This window comes from Castor canadensis, chromosome 5 (genome assembly GCF_047511655.1).
Source record: "Castor canadensis chromosome 5, mCasCan1.hap1v2, whole genome shotgun sequence".
In the NCBI taxonomy this organism is placed as follows: domain Eukaryota; kingdom Metazoa; phylum Chordata; class Mammalia; order Rodentia; family Castoridae; genus Castor; species Castor canadensis.
Genome location: NC_133390.1, coordinates 161,306,191 through 161,324,858, shown reverse-complemented (window position 1 = coordinate 161,324,858; position 18,668 = coordinate 161,306,191). Strand labels below are relative to the sequence as shown.

Below are 18,668 nucleotides of genomic sequence, written 5' to 3'. Positions count from 1 at the left end.
GGAAAGGGGCCTAATTCGTTGCTGCCAGGTGGAGATAGAAATCTAGGTTCCTTACTCACTTCCATCAACACCCAAAAAGGAGGGCTCCCCAGTTATTGTTGGTTGGAGGTGGGTGTTTCATCTTCCATTCGGTCTCCACTTATACTGCATGGGTGATCTTGTCACCACTTGACAGTGACGAAGGCCTTGACTCTTCATTCAGCCTCTTCTGACACTACCACAGTGAATAGGGTGATTGATGAGTGAGAGTGACTCCCTGTGGTTTCCACTGTACTTTGTAGGGGACAGGTTAGGGGAGGGCTTATCACCAGGGCTGGTAGGGATGGAATTCCCTCCTTACTTTGCCTTCTCAGACACCATCCCTGAAGGAGTGTTGGGAGGCATCTCATTACAACCTGGTGAGAGTGTTAGCATGGATGAGGCCACAGTGTTTTCTCTAGTGTTTGGCTGGAATCGAACAGCTGTTGCCCAAAAGCCTATTGTTTTGTCAGGCTGCCCTTTCCTATTTCTGTGGCTGAAGAGAGCAGATCTTTTTTGTCTGTACTGTTGCTTCCATATTGCCAGCTTCTTCTGCTCCAAGATTGGGATCTATGAGACAGAAAGAAAACTTAGGGAATTAATATTATGTCATTCCTGAGGTCCTGAGAACCCTAAGAAGTCTGCTCTCCTGTCTCTTTCTTTCAGTCTTCTTATGTTTGTTTACTGTCTAATGCCCAGAGTTTAGTTGTATTTAACAGAAAAATAGCAAAATCTAGTTCTATTCCATCTTCCAAAAGAAGTTCTCTATTTATAAGTATGCATGTATGTACATGTGTATAGGTAAATAAACATTTTATTTATATAAATAAATAGAATAAACACATATATATAATCAGCTACCTGGAGACCTTGCCCCAATTTCTAGTTTCAGCCCAGGCATTAAGCCATTCCTTCCTGAAAAATAACTAAAGCAAGAAAAGGCTGGGGGTGTAGTTCAAGTGGTAGAGCCCCTGCCTAGCAAGCATGAGGACCTGAATTCAAACCCCAGTATTGCCAAAAAAGGAAAAGAAGAGAGACCCATGGAGACTATTCATAGGACAGGGCTCCTACTCCTGCCTGAGTGAGAAAACTTTTAAAATCCTAGATTCCCATGTATACCTCTTTCACCAGAAATTAGACTGTGTTCCAGTACATCTGGTGTGGAACCCAGGAGTCTGAGTTTGAACCATTCCTCCTCTATTCTGCTGAACAGCCAGGCTGGGAAGTTGTGTGTAGTGGAAAGAGCACATAGCCAGCCTCCGGAGGCTGCAAGGCCTGAGCTGAACCCTGAGACTGACACCTGCTTGCTGTGTGGCCAGCACATCATCCCTGAGGCTTGACCTTCTCAGCTTGTGGATGAGGGATTTGTACACATAAAATACCTAGCACATTGCCTTGCATAGAATGGATTTTTTTTTTTTAACAAAAACAGCAACAACAAAAATTTTCTTCTTCCTATTCAGGAATTTGTGTTGCTACTTCTTATATCTGAACTTCTGTCTTGGATCTAAACCTAGTCTAGTCCTCCTTTCCACAGACTATTTATTTATTTTGATCTTCCTTTTTTTTTTTTTTTTTTTTTTGAGACAAGATCTTCCTAGGTAACCCAGGTTGGCCATGAACTCATGATTCTCCTGTCTTAGCCTCCTGAGTACTGGAATTACAGGTGTATAGCACCATGCCCAGATATCCATAGGCTAATTTTCAGAAGTTGGAAGTTTTGTCATTTTATCCATCAAGTTTATTTTTTTTTGAGGAAGCTAAAATTTGTGGGAATTACATAGCCAGGTGCTGCAGGAGCCAGGACTAGAAGCCAGACGATAAGATTTCTGTTCTGGAAACCATCTAAAAGTAGACTAGGGCATAGCCAAAATCTGAAACTGTGATTGCTCCCCAAAATACATACAGCAGGATCTCTCTAGATGGATGAGATCAACTACTTGTTGGAATAAGTCACCCCAAGAGAAGAAGATGACAATGATGTTATTCAGAATCCAGTTCAGGTGTACCTGTTGTCAAAGCTGTACCAGGGAGAGAACCAGATCTTGGGTTATGGCCATTAATTCAACAAGTGCTTATTAAACACTGGCTCTGTGCCAGAAACCATAAATAAATCAGTCAAAAATCACTACTGCCTAGAGCCTATAGTTGGTGACTAAAGAGAGGCAGACCTGGATTCAATCCAAAAATAAAACAAAATAACCAAACAATTAGATGATCTGGTCTGACAGGTAGTACCAACTGCTGCAGAGGAAAATTTAAAAGGCAGGCAAAGGAGATAAGGAGAGCCAGAGTGAGGAGGAATGAGAATGGATTGCAATTTTAAATAGGGGCAATCAGAGGCCTTTGGAGCCACATTTGAGCAAAGTCCTGAGAAAGGAAAGGGCAAGCCATGAGGATGTGTGGGAGAGCAGTAAGTGCAAAGCCTGGAGCTCATGATCCCATCAGAGTATTGCCTCAGGGTGAGACCTGGGTTAGGGCACCACAATATCATCTCTCGTTCAGTGCTGCATCTTTGCTCCCTTCTGGCCTGTACTTGTGACAGCCCTTCTGCCTAGCCGCTGGCATGTGGTTCTCCTACCCCAACACATTCTTCCCCCTCCATGAATACTTCTCTATTGCTATTAAATTTCCAAACTTCTGTTTGTTCTTCTTTTTCCCCCTTTTTGCATTTCTTTTTCCCCCTTCTTGCTTATATGATACAATAGGTACCTGTGATCTACCATCTTACCCTTTAAATGTGAAGTACAACACCTTATCCTGTACAGAGTGGTCCATTTGTCTTCACCACCTGTATACTTGACCCGGGTATCCTACATAGCCCATGCCTGTGATACCATGGGAGGAGGGAAAGAGGCTTGGAGGGGGCAAGGAAATTTATCCACACTCCCCAGTTGCAGACCTCTTCTACCATCTCTGCTGTGGCTGCTTCCCAGGATCACACTAAATGATGAGGCCATTAGCAGGCAAGAACCGTTTATTCGTGCTTATGTTTATTTGGTTACTTTCTGAACTCATATTAATCATTGACTTGCTCTGCATGCCTCATCCTAGTACCACTTTCTGAGCCAGAATGCCCCAGTTGTGTTGGTTTTACAAACATCAAGCTTGGCAGCAGCACCACTTTAAATAATCAGGGTCGCACTTTATAGAAATAGAATCTAGGGCTCCTAGCTCTAAATCTCTAACCAATCCCTCCTGTAATTGACATATTGTCACGCAAGCGCGATTTCATGACCATCCCATAAAGCTATATGATTGCCTTTTATAGTCATATCAGAGTAGCAGTGTGTTATATTATCTTTCTTACAAAAATGTGGCTTATCTGTTTCAGAGCCTTAACCCATTCTTCAGAAGATTTCTGATTATGACAGATCATCTTATAGCATTCCATTGAGAGAATATACAATTTATCCATTCTACTATAGATGGGCATTTGGGTAGCTTCCGTTTTTGTTGCCGTTTTGCAGTACTGTGGTTTGAACTCAGGGCTTACACCTTGAGCCACTCCACCAGCCCTTTTTTTGTGTGTGGTGGGTTTTTTTCAACATAGGGTCTTGCAGAGTATTTGCCCAGGCTGGCTTCGAACTGTGATCCTTTGCCTCCTCAGTAGCTATGATTACAGGCATGAGTCATCGGTACCCAGCTTCCATTTTAGGGTGATTGTGGGTAGTGTTTTCTATAACACATCTTTTGAGAAACTTATATATGCATTTCTGTTAAGTGGACCGGCTAGATCACATAGCATACATTTGTTCACCTTTAGAACATTAGATACAGCCAAAGAGTGTTGCAAAGTAGTTATACCAATCTGCACTTCCACCAGCACTGCGTGAGAGCTCTAGTAGTTTTATATCCTTGCCAACACTGATATTTTCCTCTCCTTTTTAATTTAACCCCTCCGGAGGGTATGTAATGGTATAGTGATTTTTATTCCCATTTTCTTGACTAACCATGTTGAATATCCTTTCGTATGTTTATTGGCATTTGGATATCCTTCCTTGTGATATGTCTGTTCAAGTCCTTTCCTGTGTTCCTGGTGTCTTTTTCTTAATGATTTATTTTTGTTAACATATCTTTTATATGTTCTGGATTTGAGTGTTTTGGCAGATATATAACAAATATCTTCCCTCGCTTTACAGGGTTTTTCAGTATCTTAATAGTGTTATTTTGGTGAACAGTTCCTTTTTTTTTTTTTAACTTTATTTAGCTATTTATTTGAGTTAAGGTCTTGCTTTGTAGTGCAAGCTGGCTCTGAACTTCTGATCCTCCTTCCTTGGCCTCCCAAATGATGGTATTACAAGCATGTACCACCACACCCATCAAACAGTTCTTATTTTTAATGTCCAATTTATCGATATTTTTCTTTTATGTATCTTGTTTTTATATCCTGTTTAAGAAGTCTTTGCCTACTCCAAGCTCACAAAAATGTTCTCTGTTTTCTTTGGAAAGCATTATTGGTTTACACTTCACATTTAAATCAGATGTGAAATGTAAACTAGATACAGATTTGCATACGTGGATATACACTTACCTGCGTTTTTGCTTTCTGTGGTTACTGTTACCTCTAGTCAAACCATGCCTAAAAATATTATGTGTCTTGACTCTTTCCAGAGAGTCACCACATTCATATTATAGTGTATTGTTCTGTTTTATTAGTAGTTATTGTTGTTAACCTCTTACTGTGGCTAATTTATTAATTAAGCTTTATCATAGGTAGGTTTATATATGAAAAAACATAGTATGTGTAGGGTTTGAGACAATCGGAGGTTTCAGGAATGTACTGGGTGTCTCAGAGCATATCCCCCATAGATAAGGGAAGACTACTTTATAATTTTTCATACAAATATCCAGGTGACATGGCATCTTTAATTGGAAAGACCATTCCTTCTCACACTCCACTTTACTGTCACCTTTGTCAGGTGTGTGCATCTATGTTTGGACTCTGTTCTTCGTGTGGTACTATTTTTAGTTTTTCTTCTTCTCCCTTAATCTGTTTGTCTTTATGGCAATTATACACTGTGTACTGTACCATAATAGGTACTTTTGTCTTGAAATCAGATGGTGTAAGTTTCCCAATTTCTTTCTTCTTTTTCAGGATCATTTTTGCTATTCTAGGTCTTTTACATTCCCATAACAATTTTTAAATCATCATGTTCATTTCTACAAAAATCCTGCTGGGATTTTGAATGGGATTGTGATTCCCATCCAGGGGTGATTTTTGACCTCCACAGGACATTTGGCAATGACTGGAGACATTTTTGGTTGTCACACCTGGGAAAGTGCTAATGGCCTCTAGTGGACAGATGGATGGCCACAAACTAAAGGCCAAAGATGCTGCTGAATACCCTAGGACTGTCCTCCATCAACAAATTACTATCCAGCCCAAAATGTCAGCAGTGCTGCTATTGAAAGAATGTGAATGAATGTAATGACTTTTAGTAGGGCTTCTGTCATCTTACTATTCATTTCCTATTTGGCTTATCTGGTTTGCTTTTATCCTCATTTTTGCTTTCTTTTGGATAAATCAAAAATACTTATCCCATTTGTACTGCCCTGTAAACTTGTCAGGTAGATAAGCCTTTATTATTTTAGAGTATGTCCTCAGATTTCAACATGTATTCAATATCTTGACATTATAGTATAATACAAATTATCTTGCCACAGCCTGAAATAGTTAGGTGCTTAGAACACTTACCTTCTTCCTCTCCTGACTTTTTTTTGCATATTTACTGTCTTTTATTTTAGCTTTATATGTTCTTAAACCATAAAAGACATAACTATGTAGACATAATATATAATTAATAATTCTTTTATATTGACCTGTTTCATTTTCTTTATTCCTACATATATTTCCATGCTTCTAAGTTAATGTTTTTTCTTTTAGTACAGCCCTGATAGCAATGAATTCCCTTAGATTTTTGTCTGATAAACACATGTGAGCCATCTGTATTTTGATGCACATACTAGGCAAGCACTTACCATGGTGCTACATCCCCCAATCCATATGTTTTTGTTTGGGTTGATTTGTCTTTTATTTGTTTGTTTATTTTTTGGAAACAAAGGCTCACTATGCAGCCCAGGCTCACCTCAACACTCTGTGTAGTCGAGGCTGGCCTTGAACCCAAGGTCCTCCTGCCTCAGCCTCCCCAGTGTTAGAATTACAGGCTTGTACCACCACACTCAGCTTCGTAATATTCACTTTTGAAAGACGTTTTTGTAGAGTATAAAATTCAAGGTTGGTAGTTATTTTCTTCTAGCACTTTAAAGATGTTATTCTGTTTGGCATTTCTGTTGAAAAGTCAGTTGTCAGTTATTGTTTCACAGCTTGTAGGATTTTTCTCTTTGGTTTTCAGCAGAATGACTGTGATGTGTCTTGAGTGTGCTTCTCTTATATTGGTCAATGTGGAATTTTCTGAGTTTCTTGAATTTGTGGGTTAATCTCTTTCATTTGTTTTGGACACTAATCTTGCATCTGCTTTATGCTATCTCTGGGACTCATTCACAAGTGAGACCTTTCAATACATTCTCATCTCTTTTATCACCTGTGTTTATTATTCTGTAATTCTTTTTTGTTTGCTTAAGTTTTGGTGTTTTTTATCAATTTGTCTTCCAATCATTAATGTTATCTTCTGGTAAGTCCAATTTGCTATTGGTTGAGTCCTTAATTATGGCTACTGTATTTATATAGACTATACAGTGTAATTGCACTGTAGTCATAATCAGTGTCCATTTGATATTTTTATAGATTCCAGCTAATTCTGTGATAAATTTCTTTATCTTTTCACTTACTTTGCCATCTTTTTTGGGAGAATAGAGGGGTTACTTGAAAAGGGAAAAATTGTCAAATTTACTTAATTGTATTTGTTTTGTTTTGTTTTGTTTTGTTGTTTTTAAGACAGGGTCTCACCATGCAGCCCAAGCTAGCCTCTAATTCACTTTGTAGCCCAGGCTGCCCTCAAACTAATGATCCTCCTGCCTCAGCTTTCTGCGTACTGGGATTACAAGTGTGAACCATTATGCTGGCTCAGATTTATTTTAAATAAAAGCTTACAAAGAATAATAGTTGTATCTAGAGAATACTTTATAAAAAAAAAAAACTGAGTCAGGATTTATACAACCATCAAAAGGTTCTTGATTAAACATGGTTAAAAGTAAAAGTCTACCTAAAATAACAAAAACTATACTATTGGGATTCAATAACTGTGCAGTCAACTTTTAAGTTTAATTAAATGAGTTCAATTTAATTTATGTTAAACAAAACACCTTTAATTCTTGGGATTTTCTAGTTCCAGTTTCTAGCTATAATATCTCCAAATCATCCATTAAAAAGAAGACAGCAATAAGTAACCTCTTAGAGTAGAAAGGGAAGTTATTTGAAAAGAAAAATCATTGCCTCTGTTTCTTGACTATATTAGTATTATTTATTTTAAAGGCCTTGACTGCTAACTCCAGTGTTTGGGTTGTCTGTGGGTCTGCTTTTGTCCGTCTTCCCTCTTGATTTTCAGTGATGTGTTTTTTCTACTCAACATGTTTAGAACTTCTTATTGTGTATAAGACATTCTATAAAAGAAATTAGTGGCTTCTTGTAATGCTCTCTTCCCCCACCAGGCTTGTGTTAGGTTAGTAGTCAAGGGAGCTGCATGCTTCAGTCTAGACGGAATTGAACTCGGTCACTGCTGGGTTGCAGTCCTGGGAAGGCTCAGACCCATTCAGGTTCATCCTTGCTGTTGGAAGTGTGGGCTTCCAGAGCTTTCAGTTGAGAGCCTAATAGGCTGTTTGTCTCCTTGGACTTGCAGGACTGGAAGAGTCCCTTCTGCCCTGCAAAGGTTTTCACCTTCGTTCTTGAGCCTGCCACTTCATGTCTTGAGTTACCAACCCAGTGTTGAAGGTCTCTCATATCTCCTGTTTTGTCACTCTAGTTTTGAAGAACACCAAAGTACCTACTGGTTTCTTTGTCCCCAGCAGCAGGCTTCCAGAAGTTTTGTATTTTGAGGTCCCTCAAGACTGCAGTATAGGCTTGCCAGCCCCAAATGATCATTGAGGTCTCTCTTCCCCAGTGACAGCCATGCACTAATCCTGAGCCTGTGTCCAGGATCAGCTAATGTATCTATTTAGTGAATAAATAAAATACAAAGGTATTGGTTGTTGAAGCCCTCTGAACTTTCTCCTCTTCCTAGACTATTAGTCTATCTAGTCCAAGTTGTTCCACAAATATGGATACTTTAAGAAATGATTTATGTAGGGCTGGTGGTGTGGCACAAGTGGTGCCTAGCAAGCACCAGACCCTGAGTTCAATCCCCAGTACTGCCAAAAAAAAAAAAAAAAAAGATTTTTGAAAATTATGTGGCTTTTGTAGTTATCAGCAGAAATGTTGGGCTGCCACACCCTTGTATTTCCTACTTTGAAAGCAAAATTTATACAAATATTCTTGAGCACTTGCCAGGGACCAGATGTTCTTCTGAATGCTTCTAGGTACAGGATTGCCCCTGCCCTCCGAGAACCAGTCTAAAATAGGTAAGACACATACACACACATGTAATACATCATGCTCCATGCTGTCATAGAGCTGTGCCCAGTGGTAGGAGAAAGGAGGTAAATATGAGATAGCACTACCTGTTCAGCAGGAGAATTTTAAGTATGGAGAAGAGTGATCAGATTTTTATTTTAGAAAGGTTATGTAAGTGCAGTGCAAAATGTGGATTCAAGAGGGGCAGGCACAAAGGCAAAGGGCCAGAGGAACCTGTTGTAGTTGTTGTCAGTGGATTTGAAGATGTTGGAAGAATAGCACTAATGAAATGTAGGGAATGGGGGGAATTCAGAGGGAGGTAAGAAAAAGCAGAGATTCCAAGGTTTCTAGCTTGAGTGAGGACTATAAATCACGAAGGAAATTCTGTCAAAAGAGCAGATGAGCTCAGTTTTTAGATATATAGGTTCCCATTTCATTAGCTCTATGGCAGTTTCTGTCATATAATCGGAGGACATAGCTTGGGAACCAACACCTTGGGGAACCCGGAGTTATCTTCACAAAACTACTAAGTTGAATAAAAGATGCTGGGTCCCTACCATTGCCTTCACCCCTAATTTTGTCTGTTTCATCTACTGAACTTCCACTTAAACATGTATATGAAGAAGGTTTTCTATGCTAAGAGAAAAAGAATTGTCAGTGTTTTCCTTTTTCATTCATCTTCCCATCCCATTATGCCCCTGTTTTGTTTGAGCAGAGTCCTTTCTCAAGTATCATCCTTTGGGTGATAGGGAGGTGATCCTTGCATCTAGTTCTTCATCTTGACTGGTAAATATCTTAGCTATATATAGGGCTTATTGGGGTATAGAGGAGGCACAGTCCTGTATTTGCATTCAGTAGGTGCTATTCCACTGTCTTCTTGCATTCATTTTTGCAGATGAGTTCAAAGCCAGTCTCATTTTCATAAGTTACTTGTTTCTTCCTAAAATCATGTGTGATTTTTCTCTTCATCTTTAGAATTGAAGACTTTTACCAGAATGTGACTAGGTGTATATTTACATAATAATATCACTATCTACATAATAAATCTTTTGGCAGCTAAGGGAAATGTTTCAAATATTTGTTTGCTTTAGCTTCTACATCTGTTCCCTTGTCCCATTCCAAATTCCTAGTTATTTATGTGTTGGTTCTCTTGGACCTGTATTCTACCTTTCACAATATCCTCCTCTCTCTATTCTTGCTCAGAACTCTACTTGATCTTCTGGGCCACTCATTGGGTCTCAGAATTAGCCATCTTTATTATCATTGTTATCGTTATTATCTTTATTTCATTAGTTGAACTTTTTGGTTTGGAAAGTCATGTTTTTAATTCTAAGAAATATCCTTTGTCCCGTAATTAAGCTTCTTTAAGTGGTCTTTTTATTCAAATTCTTACCTTCTTCTTTTAGTGGTCCTATTAATCTGAGAAATGCTTTTCTTACCTCTGACTGCTGGGTCTCACTATGCAGTTAGCTTCCTTTCCTACTCATTAATCCATTGGCCAGTATTTCAGGCAGGGGATGGCACAGCAGCCTCGGGACTGTCATTATGAACCAGTGCCCACAGGGTGTCATTAGTCTTTGGCCAAGCTTCATGGCATCCACACCTAGCATTTTCCTAGCCTGGAAAAGGCGACTTAGAGCTTCTTCCCCTCCCTGACTTCTTGGGGCCACAGAGACCAGGGGATTTCTGGCCAAGAAACCTCCCAGAGACCAGGAGTTCCTTTCCTCACGGGGTGTGTGGATCTCAGTGAGTAAGACTCTTTCCACAGTGTCAGAGTCTTGATTGTGCCCTGAAGCTGTCTCTTGACCCAAAGGGATAATCCAGACCAGCTCTGTTGTGAGCAGCTCAGAGCTGCTGGGTTCACAAGTGCACATCAAATTGTGGGTGATGACAAGCAGCAAAGACTTATCTTTTCAGAAGCCCCCAGTAAAGAGAGAAGAAAAGAAGCATGAGACCACCAGACTACATGTTCTCTGAGCCTCCATCTAATGCCAGCATTTTACGGTTGTACACATTTATGGTCTCCAGCTTCAGCTCATTCCTCAGTACACTTGGGCCACACTTTTATGTCTTTCCAGTATGCTCTGTTTCCCCAAAGGAAATATTTGAGACTTTTATTTCTCTCTTCAAGTCCTGTGTTTATCCCCCTTCTTGTTCACTGTCAGCCCATGCCTTTGAATTTCTTCTTACAGAGAAAAGACTCTGAGGTATTAAGTTGCTCAGCTTCTTCACTTACCTCTAAACCCATTTTCTGTACCTGCCTGCCTGTCATCCATCTTTCCATCCTGCTGGAACCTCTTCTCCCATGATTTCTGTGACAGCATACACTCCTGGCTTTCTCATCTCTTAGTGGTCCCTTCCATTTTGTGTTGCTTTCAGTCTCACCCAGCTCCGGTCCTTGTTCCATATTACTGGCTGCCAGGGGATCTTATCAGTGCATAAAATTGATCATATCAACTCCCCTCTCCACTTAAAGCCTCTCTATGACAAGAACAGGCCACAGGAATCTCAAGTGACATAAGTCAGAACTGTGGAGGGAATAAGAATTGATTGCACAAGGGCATGAGTGAGCCTTCTCAGGTGCTATATTATCTGTCTTACTTTGGGTAGTACTTACATGCATCTGTTACATAGGTAAAAACTTGCTGAACTGTACATTAAGACAGTGTGTCTTACTCTATGTATACCTCAACCTTAAAAAAAGATAAAACCCAAACTCCTTAGAATAGCCCCACAGATTCTTTTTCATTCCTCCCCCAAGTCATCATGGTTCAGACACCTTCTTGTGAATCCCCCCTGGCTTTCCCAGTGATACTACTCTTCCACACTCGCTTAGAACCCTAAGTTTACGCCTATCCCAATTCGAAAGAGATTGTAGCTCAAGTACACATTTACTTCCCTCACTACACTGGGGACACCTAAAGAATAGGTGCCATCTCTTTTCAGTCTCTTTGCTCCCCTAGCTTCTTGGGCAGTGGCCCCTGTAAATGTCTGTCAAAGGAATGAATGCAGGTTCATTTTGTATTTGCTTTGAGCTTGACTCTTAATTGAAATGCTTCCATCCTACAGGATGTTTCCTTGGTAAGAGAAAGGATTTTTGCACAATGGCAGTTTTTGATACTCCTGAGGAGGCCTTTGGTGTCTTACGTCCAGTCTGTGTTCAGCTCACAAAGACCCAAACAGTGGAGAACGTGGAACATCTGCAAACACAGTTACAAGCTGTGAGTGACTCTGCCCTTCAGGAACTTCAGCAGTATATCCTCTTCCCCTTGCGATTTACCCTAAAGACTCCAGGCCCTAAAAGAGAGTGTTTGATCCAAAGCGTGGTAGAGTGTCTCACGTTCATCCTGTCTTCAACATGTGTGAAGGAGCAAGAGCTTCTTCAGGAACTCTTCTCAGAACTCTCTGCCTGTCTGTATTCGCCCAACGCCAAAAAACCTGCAGCTGTGTCTGAGGAGTTAAAATTGGCTGTGATCCAGGGACTTAACACCTTAATGCACTCAGCTTATGGGGACATCATTCTGACCTTTTATGAGCCCTCCATTCTGCCTCGTTTAGGATTTGCGGTATCTTTACTGTTAGGCTTGGCAGAACAGGAAAAATCAAAGCAAATTAAACTTGCTGCCCTACAGTGTTTACAGGTTCTACTCTTTCAATGTGATTGTCAAGACCATCCAAGGTCCTTAGATGAGCCTGAACAACAGCAGCTGGGGGATTTGTTTGCTTCTTTTTTACCTGGAATCTCAACTGCACTGACAAGGGTTATCACAGGAGATTTTAAACAAGGTCACAATGTTGTCATATCTTCCCTAAAGATCTTTTACAAGACAGTGAGCTTCATTATGGCTGATGAACAGCTCAGGAGAATCTCAAAGGTCCAAGCAAAGCCTGAGGTTAAGCATAGAGTTGCAGAGCTAATGGTTCACAGGGAAGCAGATTGGGTAAAAAATACCAGCGATAAGTTGGCGATCCTTATTAGAAAGATAATAGAGTGTGTTTCAGTTCACCCACATTGGAAGGTGAGACTGGAACTAGTAGAACTTGTGGAGACCCTTCTTTTGAAGTGCAGTCAGTCCCTGGTTGAATCTGCTGGTCCCCTACTGAAGGCTTTGGTAGGCCTAGCAAATGATGAGAGCCCTGAAGTGAAGGCCCAATGCAATAAGGTCCTAAGACACTTTGCAAATCAGAAAGTAGTTGTGGGCAACAGAGCCTTTGCTGACATCTTATCAGAGAGCCTGCATTCCCTTACCACATCTCTTCCCCGCCTCATGAACTCCCAAGATGATCAGGGCAGATTTTCTACTCTGTCCTTGTTAGTCGGGTATCTGAAACTCTTGGGCCCAAAAGTAAACTTTGTTCTCAACTCTGTGGCCCATCTCCAACGCCTTTCCAGAGCACTCATCCAAGTTCTAGAATTAGATGTGGCTGATGTGAAAATCGTGGAAGAGCGGCGCTGGAACTCTGATGAGCTGAGTGCTTCTCCAAAGGCTTCAGCTACACGGCCGTGGAACCAAGTCCAGAGGAGATACTTCCGCTTCTTCACCGATGAGAGAGTTTTCCTGCTCTTGAGGCAGGTTTGCCAGCTCCTTGGTTATTATGGGAACCTTTATTTGCTTGTGGATCACTTTATGGGACTGTACCATGAATCCATGGTTTACCGGAAGCAGGCTGCCATGATCCTTAATGAACTGATTACAGGGGCTGCTGGGTTGGAGGTGGAAGATCTTCATGAGAAATATACTGAAAGAAGCCCAGAGGAACTGAGAGAGGTTGTGGCATCTATACTGGAAGAATACACAAGCCAGGAAAACTGGTATTTGGTTACCTGTATTGAAGCTGAGGAGGGAGAAGAACTAATGATGAAGCAGTCAGGCCTCCAGGCCATCACCTCTGCTACACATACCTGCCAAGTTATGTCTTTTCCAGCCTTCTCAAAGCCAAGTCCCACTATTTGCTCAATGAACAGCAACATCTGGCAAATATGCATCCAGTTGGAAGGGATCGGCCAGTTTGCATATGCACTAGGAAAAGACTTTCGTTTGCTCTTGATGTCAGCCCTCTATCCAGTATTGGAGAAAGCTGGAGACCAAACCCTGCTCATTAGTCAGGTGGCTACCAGCACCATGGTAGACTTTTGCCATGCTTGTGGGTATGACTCCCTGCAGCAACTCATCAATCAAAATTCAGACTATTTGGTGAATGGCATCTCTTTAAATCTGCGTCATCTAGCTCTGCACCCTCATACCCCCAAGGTCTTAGAAGTCATGCTGCGAAATTCAGATGCCAGCCTACTTCCTTTGGTGGCAGATGTGATTCAAGATGTTTTGGCTACCCTGGACCAATTTTATGATAAGAGAGCTGCTTCCTTTGTCAGTGTTCTGCATGCCTTGTTGGCAGCATTAGGTACATTGAAAGCCCTTTTTAATGCTGATTTGGTGGACAGGACTCAATATCCTAGTTTGCCTAGTCTTATTTTCTTTGGTGTTTGTACTTATGCTATGAAGGACATTCAAAAGGTTGCCCCTCCAGACCCTCAGGGGGACTGTTTATCTTTTATATTTTCAATAATCTCGGCCATTTATTGAGCTCCTGCTCTGTTCCCGGGATATAAACCCTGTAGACTAAATATGAACACTTACTTTACAAATAAGATAAACTAAAGCTCCATGAGATCCTGCTTAGCCAGGGTCACATAATTAATAAGGGATAGAGTTTATGGCAGTTTTATTCTTTCCAGTGTACTAAGCAACTTCTGATGATACTTAGAAGTATCTACATGAATGGAGAACAGGAATAACATGAAAAATTCACTTCACAGATGGCTATAACAGAACTGTGCTATAGAACGTTCTTTTTGGTCTTGGTGACTGTGGTGCTGGGGATTGAACTCAGGACCCTGAACAGGCAGGTGGGAGGCTTTCTGCCAGTGAGCTATATCCCCAGCCCCTCCAATAGAACTTTTAGTACAACTAGGGTATTGAGTTTTTAATTCTATTTAATTTTAATAGTCACATGGACCATATGGGACAGAGCAGTTCTAGAAACTTCCTTTTAACCTTTTAAATGTATGAGTTGGTTTGAGTTTCTCTTCTTCTCTTTGGTCCTTTCGGGTGCCTGCTCGAGATGTTAGCCACCATGAGAATGGCAAAATTTGGGACTATAAGCCAGGCATGGAGGCACTGAGGCAGGAGGATTGAGAGTTTGAAGCCAGCCCAGGCTACATACCAAGATTCTCAAAAAAAAAAAAAAAAACTGAAGGGAAGGAAGAGAGGGGGAAGAAAGGGTGAAAGGAGAAAGGAAAAGAGGGAGATGGGGAGGGAAAAGAAAGACTCCCTAGGCAGTCTTTAAATGAAAAAACAATGAGCCATATGTACCTGAGTGCCTTTTATTGAAGAGCATATATCTAGTATTTATTTCAGTACTGCTTGTAGCCTCTGAGGCAGGTAGGAGAGTTGTTGACCTCATTTTTGTCAGCCAAGACCAGTGGTGTGTTGGTGGCTCACTTCTGTAATCCTAGGTACTTGGGAGGCTGAGATCAGGAGGATCAAGTTTCAAAGCTTGATTGATAGTTTGTGAGACCCCATCTCCAAAATAACCAGAGCAAACTAGACTGGAGGCATGATTCAAGCAGTAGAGTGCCTGCTTTGTAAGCATGAAGCCCTGAGTTCAAACCCCAGTCCCACCAAAAAAAAAAAAAAAGAGTCAAGATTAAATAAGAAACTTTATGGACTGGCGGAGTGGCTCAAAGCGCAACTAGCAAGTGTGTGGCCCTGAGTTCAAACTCCAATGCTGCCAAAAAAAAAAAAGATAAGAAACTTTCTGGGGAAAGGTGACTGGAGTAGGGACTATGCTCTGCCTTGTAGCTGACACTATTTCAATGTTCATTTATTCGTTCACTCATGAACATTTACATACAGCGTGAATGTTTTCATATTCATTCAATAAAGAACACCTGCCACACTGTGCTAAATAATGAAGATACAGCAGTGAACAAGATAAATAAACTCATGATGCTTTCCTGCTACTGCAAAAGATGATAAACAAGTAAACCATTAAACAAGTTTGCTGCAGACTCTGATAAGCACTTTGAAGGAAATTGATATCTTGATGCAAGGGAGTCACAGGGACAGGCTACTTTAAGTTGGGTGGCCAGGGAGGGCAGCTGTAAAGAAACATTCTAAAACTGAGACCTGAAGCATGAGAAGGGCCCATCAGAACACACCTGTCACACTGTCTTTTTGATCTGTAAGAACAGTCAGGCAGAGGGAACAGCAAGTGCAAAGCCCTTGCATGAAGAAAGAGTTTTGGGGTGTTTGGAGAATGTAAAAGATGTCATTGTGGAGAGCACAGTGAAAGATGGAATTGGAAAGGAGGGCAAATTCTGCAGGGTGTTATGGGCCAAGGGAAGGAGTATAGTCTTGACTTTGCAATCACTCACAAGCTTGTTGTGTTAGCTTTCTATTGCTTTGACAAAATACCTGACCAAAAAAACGCCTAAAGGAAGAAAGGTTGATTTTGGCTTACAGTTTCAAAAGTTCAGTCCATGGTCAACTTGCTCCTTTGATTTTAGGCCTATGGTAAGACAGAAGGCATCATGGTGGAAGGGTATGGTGGAGGAGACTGCTCACTTCATGTCAGCAAGGAAGCAGAGAGAAAAGGAGCCAGGGACAAGATACACAGTTCCAGGGCATGCTAGCAATCTACTTACTCCAACTAAGCCCCACTCCTAAAGTTTCCACCACCTCCCGATAGCGCCACCAACTGGGGACCAAGCCTTTAACACATGGCCTTTAGGGGACATTTCAGATCCAAACCATAACACCTGTGTAACCGTTAACAGTTACTGGGGAGGCAGCTATGAACAAGGACCTCCGGGGCCTGCCTTCATGGAGCCCATCCTAAGACTGCTTAAACATCGCATACTGGGCCTGGCTTCCAGTGGCCAAATACACCACATACATACCCTCTACTGTTTTGAGGGACTATGCTACATTTCAATTCGAGATTTAAACAAATATGTTACGAAAAAGCCTAGGAAATATATCCTCTCAGGAGATATAGCTCAATTTGGGTCTTGAAAATTGAATTTCCTTATATTGCTGAAGTCTTTGGTCATCTCTGAAGGAAGAAAGAAATCCTGTGTAATACCTTTTATTTTTTTTTTAAATTGAGGTAGTGGAGGAGGGTCTCCATTGCAGAAAGGAAAATGAGGATGGTTAGATTGACTCTAGAACATCCTCGGGGGGAAAAAACAAAACTGGAGGTAGCTTTTTTGCAAATTTTGAAATAACCCAGAATACACTTGCATTTTGAATAGTAAGTAGGGGGGTTGGTACAATCGCTCATGGATCAGAGCAGCACTTTACGTTAGCATTTCTGTTTGTCATCAGATTGTCTGACTGATGGTCTCTCTTTTAAGATGAGAGTGTAAATTTGCAGTCAGAACTTCTGAAAGGTCTTGAAAGAACCCAGTCCATGTTTCAGGGAATTAACTTGCTGTACACAGTGTTTCACATGTATTAACTAAAAAGCAGTAGGTGCTATGGTGGGGGCAAGAACTGTTCAGGTAAGTTACTGCTTAGCACCAGCTGCTGATTATTCATAACAAGGAAAAGCAGGATAGCTTTGAAAATAAAGTATTCATGTCACTTACTCCGGAATTTGGCTATTGCACACTCACTCACTCTATAGATAGATAGATAGATAGATAGATAGATAGATAGATAGATAGATATAGTCGGACTGGAGTTTGAACTCAGAGCTTTATGCTCACAAACCAGGTGCTCTTCTGCTTGAGCCACACCTCCAGTCCATTTTGCTCCAGTTATTTTGGAGATGGGGTTCTCACAAACTATTTGTCCCAGCCAGCCTTGAGTTACAATCCTGATCTCAGCCTCCCAAGTAGTTAAGATTACAGGCATGAGCCACCAGCCCCTGGCTTGTGCCATGTCTTACATAGAGGGCTGCTGCATTCTTTTTATAGCTGCATTATATCCTATTGTGTGACTACACCATGAGTTTTTAACCAGCCCTTTCTTGGTAGATGTTTTGGTTGTTTCTAATCTTTTGTCACTGGAAAAAAAAAAAAAAACCCAACCAAAAATGCTGTGCTGGGTATCTTTGAAGATCATTTTGAACATGCCTCAACATATCAGTAGGATAAATTCCTGAAAGAAATGCTGACTTAAAGGGTATTACATTTAAATTTTGGATTAAGAGTATCAAATTGCTCTCCTATGAGGTTGTAGCAATTTAAACAATGTAAAAGAGTACCAATTTTGCCATGCCCTCAGCCACACTGTATATTACCAAGCTTTTGATCTTTGCTAATCCAATAGGAAAAAAAATCCCCGTATTATATAGCTTTAATTTGCATTAAGAATGAGGTAGAGCTTCTTTTCATACATTTAAAAGCCATTTGTGAGCCATTTGTTAATACCTGACACTAGCCTTGAATCTAGAAATAATCTTTGCAGTATGTCTAGTCCTAGTAGTGTAAATGCCAGGTCTGGGCTTTTAACTATTTGAGAACCAATCCCTTAGACTGCACTAAGGCCCTTACTTCCACCCAGGAGTGAGGCACTGAAGCACAGGCATGATTAACCCCTCTGCGTAGGAACCTCCAGTTACTGGATGGAAGGCTGTCATCTCACACACTTGCTCCCTGCCCCTCCCAGGCACCTGGCCCGTCATTGCCCATCTGCTGTTACTCTGGCTCTGTGCAGATGCTCCTTGATGAAAGGAGATTAGCAGGTGCTAAGGGTGATCAGTCTTTTTCCCTGCTGTCTGCAAAAGGAGGGCACTGGGCCAATCCTGCAATATTAGGATTTGGTTATTATTTTATTCTTTAACTATTAAGACCCTTTTTTGAAATGAAGTCTTTAGGGGAGACCACAATATGCAAAAGCAGCTGAACTTAATGCTGCTCTAGTTGAAGAAGGAATAGAGACCCTTGGGACCCACCCCTACTGAGCCTGCTGCCTCTTGCTGTCCTCCCTGTCGTGATCCCTGGGCATCTCTGAGAGCCCTAAGGTCCCTCAAGGTGCAATTTGAAAACCACTGGAGTGGTTTAAGGTTTATTCCGTGGTGACACATCAGAGGTATTGGAGCATCGCCAATGGAAAGCTTTGGAGAGAAAATG

The 18,668-nt window shown here is 41.1% G+C and overlaps 1 protein-coding gene across 4 annotated transcripts in view; it reads left to right on the top strand.

The window, feature by feature from the left end:
• Tti1 (TELO2 interacting protein 1) overlaps nt 1-18,668 on the top strand; it is a 45,128-nt gene that overhangs the window by 3,538 nt on the left and 22,922 nt on the right. For all 4 annotated transcript variants that reach the window (XM_020172495.2, XM_020172494.2, XM_074074733.1 and 1 more), the window contains exon 2: nt 11,597-13,930. In XM_020172495.2, coding sequence (XP_020028084.1) covers nt 11,632-13,930 — 2,299 coding nt within the window. In that variant the 5' untranslated portion in view covers nt 11,597-11,631. The remainder of the gene's footprint in view (nt 1-11,596; nt 13,931-18,668) is intronic.